Below are 11309 nucleotides of genomic sequence, written 5' to 3'. Positions count from 1 at the left end.
GCTCTAAGCATATAATATTTATAATTTAACAAATTTAAAAAATAAACACAATATTTTTAAAAATTCAGAGATACAAACTAAATATGTATTTAAAGATTGAAAAAACAAAACCCAGCCAGGTCGTGGGTATCCTTCACCAAAGATGTGCCGGTTACAAACCCCAAGAACGACGATATTGTTTGTCCCTACCCCCAAACGTTGCATTGGAGAATCTTTTAGACCAAAGAAATTTATTTATATGACAATGGATAAGAAAAATGTTGTAACAAACCATGAGTGTCAAAATGTACTCCTTCCCACATATGCAGCCACTCACTGAACTACTCCACTGTTACCCACAAATTATGTATTCCTCCCCGTAAGCATTCCTAACACATGATATTTCTTCGGTCTTTACCTTCAAACCACTAATACTTCTTTAGTTCTTACCTTACATATCTTTCCATGTGGCGTCTTTTTTGCATTTCTACTCACTCCTAGCGGTTTCGCATGGGTCTCTTCAAACCCCGACCAAAAACAGCCATCCTTGCCCCTTCGATGTCCCTTTGTTAGGACTTGTATTTGCTTTCATTTCTTTGTTCAACACACAAAACCATAGCTAAGATTCTTAACGACATTTGATGATAAGACCGTTCATGTGGTGTACCATAAAGTTTTATCATCTCGAGCCACTCGGATACAATCAAGGAGATGCTCAAATTTTCCAATTTTGATGATCAATCTATGAAGGAGTTCGCACATGAGCTGTTGTTTCGAAATCCCGCAAAGAATCTCGATGACCCACATGAAAAGGGTGGTGAGGTTTGAAATCTTCCATCAAAGTATTAGATATTAAAAATAGTTGGCCAAGTTTTGTCAAATCTGAAAGAAAATGCCATGGCGGTTAAAAGATTCCTTTATTCGCTTCACTAGACAATATCATGTTGCGTCGGTTTGAAATCCCTACACTGATTTTGGTAATAATAACGATGACGTATATGAGCTTGCAAAACCAGGTAATGAAGGCTAAAGTTATTTTATTTGGTTTGTGTGTACAAATATTTCTAGCAAAACAAAATCCCATAGCCTAGCCTTCAATGACAAGTGTTTCAAGCTCATAATGGTAATCACCATTTTCACCAAAATCATTATACCATTTCCGAACACATACATCATAACAACGCAAGTAAAGAATCTTTTTCAGTTTCGTAGCACCGTTTGCTCCCATATTTGACAAAACTAGCCAACTTCAGCCCAATACAATGTTAAAAGACCACAAAGCCAACCATCGTAATTGGTCATCATAATTCTCCTCAATCAACCATAAGAAGTGAAATCCATGGCATAGTGAAACAACATATCATATGCGGACTCTTTCTCAGGACATGTCAGCAAAAACAGAGTCGTCGAGGACTTACTTCATTGTATCAAAGTGACCCGCAATTATACAAGTCGACCTCACAGAAAACACCATGAAAGTCTTAGCATTAAAGGTAGTCATAAGGCTTAGCAAAGGCCGTGCATTAACAAAGAGTTGAAAACGAAAACAATTTCCAACAAAAGAACATTGAACGAATCAGATGGCAATTTTTAGAAGGAAACTGAAGAAAGCCCATGCAAGGCCACACAGAGCGAAGAAAAAAACAAAACTGGCAATAGGCATGTTCAAAACGGTTTGGGACTAGGAACCGGAACCGGTTCCTAACCGGTTCCTATATTCAAAACCCCCTTTTAAACCGGTTCTCCCACCCTCGGACCCCTAACCTATCTAACCGGTTCTTACCGGTTCCTGTACCGTAACCGGTTCCAACCGGTTACAGTGTAAAAAAAGTTTTTTTTTTTTTCGTTTTTCGTTTGCGATTTGGATTCTAAACTACGATTCGTATTTTTATAACATGAAAAATAAAAAAAACAATTAACATAAAAATAAACAATTAACTGATGAAGAAAAGACAACTACTGAAAATGTTTGCCACTAAAGACAACTACTGAAAGTTGCCACTGAAGACAACTACTGAAGGTTGCCACTGATGATAACTACTGAAGGTTGCCACTGATGACAACTACTGAAGGTTGCCACTGATCACAACTACTGAAGACTGCCACTGATGAGGAATACTCATAAGTGGGAAAGCTGCCACTGATGAGGAATATTCATCAGTGGGAACAGTCATCAGTTGAATCAGTGGGAAAGCTGCCACTGATGACAACTACTAAAGGTTGCCACTGATGAGGAATACTCATCAGTGGGAACATTCATCAGTTGCGACTTCTTCCTCGGAATTACTTGTAGAAATGCCTTCTTGTTCGTCGTGCACTCGAACATCAAGTGGTGTTTCATCTTCGAGAGTGGTTACGTGTTGAATACGATCGATTGAGTCCAAGTGATCCTTTAAGCAAATGCACATCTCCACCGACTCCGAATTTAGTCTTGTTCTTCTCACCGATATTACCCTGCCACTAAGAGAAAAAGCGGATTCCGAAGCTACCGTAGAAGCTTGGACGGTTAGTAAATCACGGGCCATGGTGGCAAGAATCGGAAACTCGGTTTCCTTTACCTTTCACCAAGCCAAAACATCAAAAGTGTCATATTCCTCTTCGGATAAACCGGTAGAGTAATCATTTGCACTATACCTTCCTAGTTCGCTTGAAGGGGTGTTACCCCTTTGTTTTTTAGCCGTTACGTTGCGAACGGTGTTCATAAGGCTAATCATGGGATCTCGTACTCTAGTAGCACTTGAACTTGATGAAGACCCCCCCCGGCATAGGCATGTGTATGTTTGACCCATATTTATTTAAATAAAAGTCATACATAAATTTAAAATTCAAGTTAAAATCATTTTTTGCCTCTGTTGAAAAGTTTGGGTCATATCTAAGGCTGAAAAAATTTCGTCTATCACACATTCAACCCCTGTAACATTTAACATTGGGTTTAAAGCAGCGGCGCAAGTAAAAACCGGTGGCAATTCAAGAAAGTATTTTTTTAATTTAAACTTCATTGGTAATATGATGTTTGAAAACATTGGACTTTTATTTTCAAATTCTTTAAGATTGTTAACGATTAAAAATAACTCCGAAAGAACCAAGGGACTTGTCGGATAATACATTCCCGATAGTTTCGTAGTTGATGTTTTAAAAACTTCAAGAAAAGTCGATAAGTCATTGATAATTTCTCATTTCTCATTTGAAAAGGGGATTGCCAAATCATTCTCGGCAAGACTAGAATGAAACATTTGTAAAGTTTCTCTTTGTTTCAAAGCACTTTGAAACATTATGCAAGTGGAATTCCATCGATGAGGTACATCCCAATTAGCTCCCAAAGCTTTTCTTCCAGTATCTTTACAAAATTTTCTATATTCCATTTGTCTTTTTTTACTTTTCTTAAAAACTTCATGTATCATTAGTCTAAAATCATTTATAACCGATGTAACCTCATCCGAAGCAAGTCCGTCTTGCACGATTAAATTAATGATATGTGCAACACACCTTGAGTGAAAAAATACATCATTGCAAATCGGCGTATATTTTAATTTTAATTTATCAACCGCCGATGTATTATTCGACGCGTTATCAAATGCCATTAAAAATATTTTATTTTCTAGTTTATAAGTTTTTATAACATAATCTAAAATTTCAAACAAATTATCTCCCGTATGTGGATACTCAAAGAGTTCGAAAGCAATGGTGCGTTTCATCATTTCCCACGATGACGGGTCTACCCAATGAGCGGTGACACAAAGATAAGATTCGCGTAGACCATGTGGAGCCGACCAAACATCACTAGTTAAGTTTATTCCCGTATTTATATTTTCAAAATATGCAATTAGTACCTCTTTGGCCTTCTTCCACAATTTTAAACAATAACGTTTAAGAGTATGACGACTTACATGAGTGTATTGTGGTTGAAGCGTATCTCGAATCATGGCGTTTAAGCGAGGGTTGTCGAAGTGGCTAAACGGCAAAGCTTCTTGAATCACAAACTTCGCCATACGATCTTGAACTCGATCAATTTGGTATGTAAATATTCCGCCTTCACTATCCATTTGCGTTTGTTGTGAATCGACGTTCTTTTTCAACGCCTTGCAATACGGTTTTTCGATGTGTTTCTTCAAATTTGAATTCGAAAGTGGGTTTAAATAAATCCCACAAAACTTGCACCAAGCCTTCAATGAATGGTCACTCAATTCAACCAAATCCCAATTGCACCAAATCTCTTGATTACGATTATGAGGTACAATACGAACGAAACTTGGTTCGGCGTTGGAACCTTGACCAACCGATGATTGTGAGGCAGCCATAACAACAAATATGAATATAGAAGAAGAGAAAACAAGAGATTAGAGAACTCAAAACGTTGTAATAGTGTTTTTTTTGTATTTTTTTGCGTTCGGGTTTGCGTTTTGAGTGTTGTGATGAACCCATGACACCAAATACCTATTTATACTAGTAGTGGGGTGCTTGGGGAAGCCAAAAAACGGCTATTTTTGACCCCAACGGTCAAAAAACGGCCAAAAAAACGATTTCCAACGGCTAGAACCGGTTAGGAACCGATTCCGGATGGTTCGGTTCCAGAACCGGTTCCGGTTCGGTTCCGGTTCCTACCCGCCCCCACTCAGAAATGCAAGAACCGGTCACGGATCATCGGGTTGAATCAGATAGGGTCCGGTTCCTACAAAAAACGGGTAGGAACCGGTTTGGGTCCGGTTCGGGTCCACCAGTTCGGTTCCAGGAACCGGTTTCGTTGAACATCTCTAACCGGCAACATAAAAAGATAATGAAAGGAAGGAATGAAAAAGTATTAAAGGTTTAAAAGTAAGCACTATAGATGTATCAACTATAGAAACGCACATGGGAAAAGAAGGCATGATTTACTGGTAACAAAGAAGAAATGCAATGAGTGAATGCATTGGAGGGAGAAATACATTTAACCCACCATGGTAAAATCGTTTTTCTTATTCATTATCATAAATTTAAACGAAAATTGCCTATACTACCATTTTAAGTTTGTGTGCATTTAATATCATTCCACTAAAGCAGCAACACAAGTTGCACCAAAATTTCACCCTCCCAAATTGTTGACCTTTTTTTAAAAAAAAGTATGTAAAAAAGCCTTGTGTGCCTCGAATCAAGACCATATTACTCAGTTATACCTTTTAAGACCAAAGCAAGTTTCGAAATAAATAGAGCAAACCCAAGTGACCTATTTTAGATACTACCACATATCAAGGTTGCTATTCTACATAGGAGTGCCTCTTGAAAACTTTTAAAAAAGACGTTCCAATAAGTTATGTTGATTTGATTCCATTTGAAAAAATGTTGCTAACATTAATGTATACAACAACAATTAGAATGAATTTAAAGAAATGTTAAGGTAAAAGAGGAAAGGGTGCGTTGTCATCTGTGAGACAAAGGACTCAAATCCACTCAGACATGGGTTATGAATATTAAGTAACCACTGACTGTTCCTGAACCTTAGAAACCTGAGTCCGTTTTACAAAACCGGCCCGTGTAGTACTAATGGCTGCACGGTTCATGCTTTAACACCAAGCAGTCGATGTAACACATATAAACGCTGGTCATTGATCCTCGTTGGTACAAGTAGACTAACAATTCTGATACGGCAAAATTTGTTTGGTAATTTAGAAAACGTTGCATGTCTCCTACATAATGTTATAAAATCATATCACCATAGATCAAAGATCCAAACACCTAAACGAAAAAGTCAAAAGACTTTACCTTGTATACAGTTGACCGGTATAAATTTAGTCAACATCCATTGCTTTATCCTTTTCAGCATTTTTGCTAGACCATAGTTTTATTGTCCTGTCATGAGAAACAGTTGCAATACTTTGTCCATCTGCAAGATCAATACCACAACAAACTCAGTACGTTAAAACAATGTTCGAGTGGTAAAGTTTGGTTAAAAAAACAGAACGTGTCGGATTGTCCCAACAAAGTTTAGCTTTAGCTTACCTGCAACTACATCAACAGCTGTAACCTTAGCTTCGTGACCAGAAAGGACCTTGACAGGTTTAAAATCTCTGGACGACCATATCTGAGACATAAACCAATAATAAATACAATAGAACAATTAAGTATACCTTAAAATTGTTAAGAGATTTGACAACTAGGAGATTCAAGATTGATATTTTTTAGTGGATTACCTTTGCAGTCATATCATAAGAAGCGGTTACCAAAAAGTATCCCTCTTGAGGCTCAAATTTAATATCAGAAATAAGAGTTGCATGAGCAGGAATTGTGTACAATGATCTCTTCTTCCTTAAATCCCAAATTCTACAAGTATTGTCTTCGCCACCTGTTGCTAGATGATAGCCATTTGGCGAGAAACTGATACCAAAAACCTGATTGTAATAAAACAAACAATTATTTAGCTAACTTCAATAAAAAGATGCAAGTTAAAAAAAAGGTTGCGGTCTCGATTTACTGACAAGATTGAAAAAAAATAACTAAAAAGAGAACAAGCTAATCAAAATAATATTATTTTCCGTAATAATAATTAACGCATTAAATATTAACTAAAAGAAGTCCAAAAATTGACAAAGAAAAGTGTGTTAACACAAGCCAACCAAACTGATTCAAATAGCCTGAATTCAAATAATATATATATATATATATATATAACTTTTACTAATTTTTATTTTTAAATTTCAAACTTTAAGGCTTGATGCAAAACTACTATTGAGCCGGGGGTCTCACCAGAAGCAGCCTCTCTATTCCGAAAGGGTAGAGGTAAGGCTGTCTACATCTTACCCTCCTCAGACCCTACCATAGCTTTGCTATTGGTGGGATTTACCGCCGCCGCCGCCGACGAGGACGAGGACGAGGACGATGACGAGGACGATGACGAGGACGAGGACGATGACGATGACGATGACGATGAAATTTCAAACTTTATAGTAGCTTTTTGTTTATTCGAATAAACCCGAACTAAAAAACGAACCCAGATAAGCTCATTTGAATCAGTTTTTCAAAAGTTTTTCAAAAGTTATTCAAATTTAGTATTCAAAGATTCAAATTCAAGTTATCGGAAAAAACTGAAATCAACCAGATGGAACACTCCTGGGCGGTACAATAAGATAGGAGTGTAAATAAAACCAAAAAACCAATCCATAACTGAAAAAACCTAACCAAAACAACCAAACTCAACACAAACTAATGATTTAGTTTTATGTTTTCATAAAAAACTAACTTTTGGCTCGCTTTCGGATTTGCATGTAATTTAAACCCAAAAAACCGGACTGCACCAAACCAAATTTATGATTTTTCATTCTATATTTAGAATTTCAAGCAATTTATAACAATTTATTAAATAGTTTTACCGAAATATATAATAGTCAACTAATTATTAGTTAATAAAATGCTTTAGCCCCGAAGTTACAGGCCAAAATTGTGAATTTTGGCCAATGCTTTTCGGCAAAAAATTTCAAGCCCAAATAATAAAACCAAAAACATGAACTGAACGATTTATAAAAACTGAAACAACAGATCTCACCGGCTTCACATGACCTTCCAAGGCAAGAATGCTTCTCCCAGACCGCAGGTCCCACACACGAGCAAGTGCATCAAGCCCACAAGATGCAGCCAACGAGCCATCAGGGTGAAAAGCTAAACCATACACACTTCGGCTATGACCTTCTTGAAGAAGCAACTCATCACCTGTCTCAGTATCCCATAATCTCCAGGTCTTATCAAAGCTAGTCGTACCCAAATACTTCCCGGACGGATGAAAAGCAACACGAGCTAGCCGGTCTAAATGACCCGTGTATGTTTTCAGCAGTGTTCCTTGTGTGTCCCATAATCGCGCGGTCCGGTCAGCAGAAGCAGTGGCAATTTGGTCATTTGTTGGAGAGAATTTAACATCGGTTGCTCGTTCAGTATGACCCTTTAATGATGACACAATATTTACTCCAGGCATGCTCCATACTTTAGCAACTCCAGTTAAAGAACTGAATGGCATTCAACAAAAGACAGAAGTGTCAAAAATAAATGTAAATTGATATTATCCATATAAATTGCACAGCCTGATAAAGATATGTATTTCTTGGAAGAAGGTGATTAGTAACAGCATTAATATTTTCATTAATTGCAGACCTGTTACATGTTTGTTTTCTTATAAATATATCAATTACACTATTTTGTTCAAGTTAAATCAAGTTAACTAGCATACATCACCTACCATTATTGTTACTGTAATAAAATCAGATAATATGATAAAATCCATCAGTTAATAATCGGATGGACTCAACGCTAATCGCAACACAGTTGCATAATATGCACACTTCAGAAAAAGTTTAGTAAACAACTTTATAATAATCAAAATTATTGTTTGCATATATGAGCTGTTACTCCCATTAATCTTGATTCTAGCAGTAGGATCGCAATATTGTAACTATAAGTTCTAATTTTTTTGTACTCATTTGCATGTGTATATGTTACAGCCAACTAGAGAAGCAAACAAACCGAGCTACTTGAGATCAGATTTTTAAAAAGCTCGAAATGAACTGAGCTTTTTCAAGCTCGAGCCGAGTCCAAGCTTCAAATAAAGCTCGTTTAGTTAGCAAGCTCAAGCCTTGTATAGGAAGCTCATTTAGGCTTGTCGAGCCTTATGTTTTTTAAGTTTTACATATTTTAGACTTTTAAATAGGGGTGTTCAAAAGACCTGAACATTTAACCCGGCCCAAACCCAAATAAGTTACTTAGGGTTGGGTTAAATAAGGTCAAAAAGTATTAACTGGGTTATTTAGGTTAACCCGTATTATTATTAGGGTCAAGTTTCGAGTTCATTTTCGAAAAAATCGGATTTTGGTTTAACTCGATTAATAGTTAACCAACCCAAACTATAATGAACTAACCGCTTTTTAACCTTTTATGTAATACAAAAAAAATCTTACAGCCATAACCAAAACTCAAAAGTCCAGCAATCATAACTAACTGTCTCAGCTTAGCTACCACCTTCGGATAGACATGTGAACAATTTCTAACTGCGCACTTTATGTTGAGAATACAAGGTTTTGTTGACTAGTCACAACTGCATCCAAATGTGTGTATTTGCAGGTTTTGGGTTGTTTAGCTTTAATCTTTTGGTCTTCAATAAAACTTACATTTTTACATGGCCCCATTATAGCTACATTATACTATTTGAAGCCCAATAATTAAAAAAAAATATACATAAATATTGCGGCCCAATAATTTATTACAACCCTATTACAACCCAACTAATCCAATCAAGCCCAAGAAACCCGTACCTTAATAGGATCAGTTTGCAGGTTAGATTTTAGAAAAATAAAACCCGACCCGATTGGGTTGACCCGATTAACACCCCTACTTTTAAGTATTAATATCACACTGGCCGGTTCTTCTCAAAAAAATATAAAAATAATTAAAAACATATTGAAAATATTGATAAATAAAAAACAAGCCGAGCCCAAGCTTGAAAAAAACGACTCATGAGGCGAGTTCGAACTTTAAAAAATTATACTTGAAACGAGCCGTGCTCAAGATCTCGTAAATCAAAACGAGCCTAATTAAGGTTGGGCTCGTCTCGGCTCGTTTGCACCCCTACAGCTAACAGAGATTATTACTGACCACACAGTTTTTAACCATCAACAAAAATCAACAGTTGATGTATTGTAGGTCAATTTAACAGTTACAAACTCGATCCCAATTGCATAACAGTTTCTAGTGGCATTATTAACACAGTAACTTCAATTAACAGTTCAAAGCGTAACGAAAAAACATACCAGGTGGCAAGAAACTTGCCATCACACGAAAACGAGCACCCCGCGAGCGGTCTCACATCCCCAATCTCACTACAATCCATCCCGAAACTCTGCACACTCTCCAACGCCCAATTAATCTCGGCATCCACATCCTCATCCGGATCATCCCTCTTCCTTCTCGCCCGTCCCAACCTCACGGCCGCTTTCACCATCGACTCCTTCGCAATCTCGTACCTCACCTTCAACAACTCCCTCGACCCCTCCGTATAAAACGGATACTCCACCGCCTCCCCCTCCTCTTCCCCACCCCCATCCTCCGCATTCGCAACCGCTTCCTCCTCCATAAACACCTTCATTAACCTCTCCAACTGTCCTTCGGAATCGAGTTTCGCCATTATCATTCGCAACCGGTCTCTCCGCTCCATCTCTCTTTCGCCGAATAATGTGACCGGTTCGTTTAATCTCCTTAACCGTGACCTCACCGCCTTGTCGTTGGTCGGAACCGCGAGTGCTGCGGCGCGTTGCTTCATTAAGAACTCCTGTTTAGCTTTCTCTTTTTTCTCTCGGAATAATCGGCTTTCTTCGGAGACCTCGTATTCCGGACCGGAATCGACACCGTCATCGTCGGAAGCGGCGGCCGTGTCGGCATTTGGTGGACGGATGGTCGGAATGGGAGCGAGTGGACGTGGCGGAGGTGGGATTTGTGGTTCGATTTGAGCGGTGGAGTGTGGTGGTGAAGTGGTGGAGTTAGGGTTAGGGTTTTGGTTTTCCTCCATTGTTGAGTTGTGTTGTGTGATAGCACGATGAAACTGTGTTGGCTTAAAAAAATGGTATAACTATTCTTGTACTTAGAGGTTTAACCGGGCCGAAGATTTACCTTTTAACTTTATATAGATACCAAATATCCGAAAAAGTATATGACTTTAAAATTAAGAATGTTTGGGATTTTTTATTTAAGGGAAAAATGACTTCTTGTTAAAAGATCTTATTAACTTATAAATTTTTTAATAGAGGTTTTAAAAAAAATGTTTAGATTAGCTTACGTGTTGGAGAAAACCAAAATAACTAAAAAGGACAATTTTTTTAAAGGAAGTGTAATGTGTTTTGAGGGTTAGAAATGTGTAATAGGGAAATCAAACTCATTAAGTTAATCAGTTAGAGATTCCTAACTTTTCAAAACCCTTTTATTTTGCCTTGCCCATAAGTTAAAACCCATCAGACATTATGGTTTGTCAAACACCTTATACACCTTATTAACTTTTTAAAAAATTTATAAGTTATAAGTTGATGAAAATAAAGAATCACAAACACTCCCTAAATGTAATCTAAAAGTTAATCTAAAATCAAAAACCAATAAAAAACACTAGATTATCAAAATAAAATCCAAATACTTAAAACTAGCTTACCAGTTTAAACCGGTATTTTAGGAAAATACCGTCGGTTCATTGTTCTAACAAACGGTCCAAAATATTGAGCTCAAATTACCTGCCTTATACTCAAAACCCGATAGTACAGGTTTACCGGCCGGTATGAACCGGTTTTTAAAACACTGCGTAATGCAACTTCTTTTCGTCGAATCGTTAACTTTTA

At 37.3% G+C, this 11309-nt stretch overlaps 1 protein-coding gene across 4 annotated transcripts; it reads right to left on the bottom strand.

Moving 5' to 3' along the window:
- Positions 1–375: 375 nt before the first annotated feature.
- On the bottom strand, positions 376–10533 carry LOC143564040 (uncharacterized). Of its 4 annotated transcripts, none has more exons than XM_077051436.1 (6): positions 9741–10533; positions 7493–7946; positions 6144–6341; positions 5953–6034; positions 5716–5836; positions 376–573 (listed from the first exon to the last, which is right to left on the bottom strand). In XM_077051436.1, the coding sequence occupies exons 1-5, from the start codon at positions 10493–10495 to the stop codon at positions 5742–5744; spliced, it is 1584 nt and encodes a 527-aa protein (XP_076907551.1). In that variant the 5' UTR covers positions 10496–10533; the 3' UTR covers positions 376–573; positions 5716–5741. The 4 variants fall into 4 exon arrangements, with proteins under 4 accessions (XP_076907551.1, XP_076907550.1, XP_076907552.1 ...); XM_077051435.1 differs by lacking the exon at positions 376–573 and adding an exon at positions 5463–5639; XM_077051437.1 differs by lacking the exon at positions 376–573 and adding an exon at positions 5463–5608 and having other exon boundaries at positions 5727–5836.
- Between the last annotated feature and the right edge of the window lie 776 nt (positions 10534–11309).

Source organism: Bidens hawaiensis, unplaced genomic scaffold (genome assembly GCF_021521415.1).
Source record: "Bidens hawaiensis isolate Kalapana, Puna unplaced genomic scaffold, B.hawaiensis_p1.1 tig00021695_1, whole genome shotgun sequence".
Classification (NCBI taxonomy): Eukaryota; Viridiplantae; Streptophyta; class Magnoliopsida; order Asterales; family Asteraceae; genus Bidens; species Bidens hawaiensis.
The sequence above is the reverse complement of the archived record's forward strand: the minus strand, read 5'-3'. Positions and strand labels throughout refer to the sequence as shown.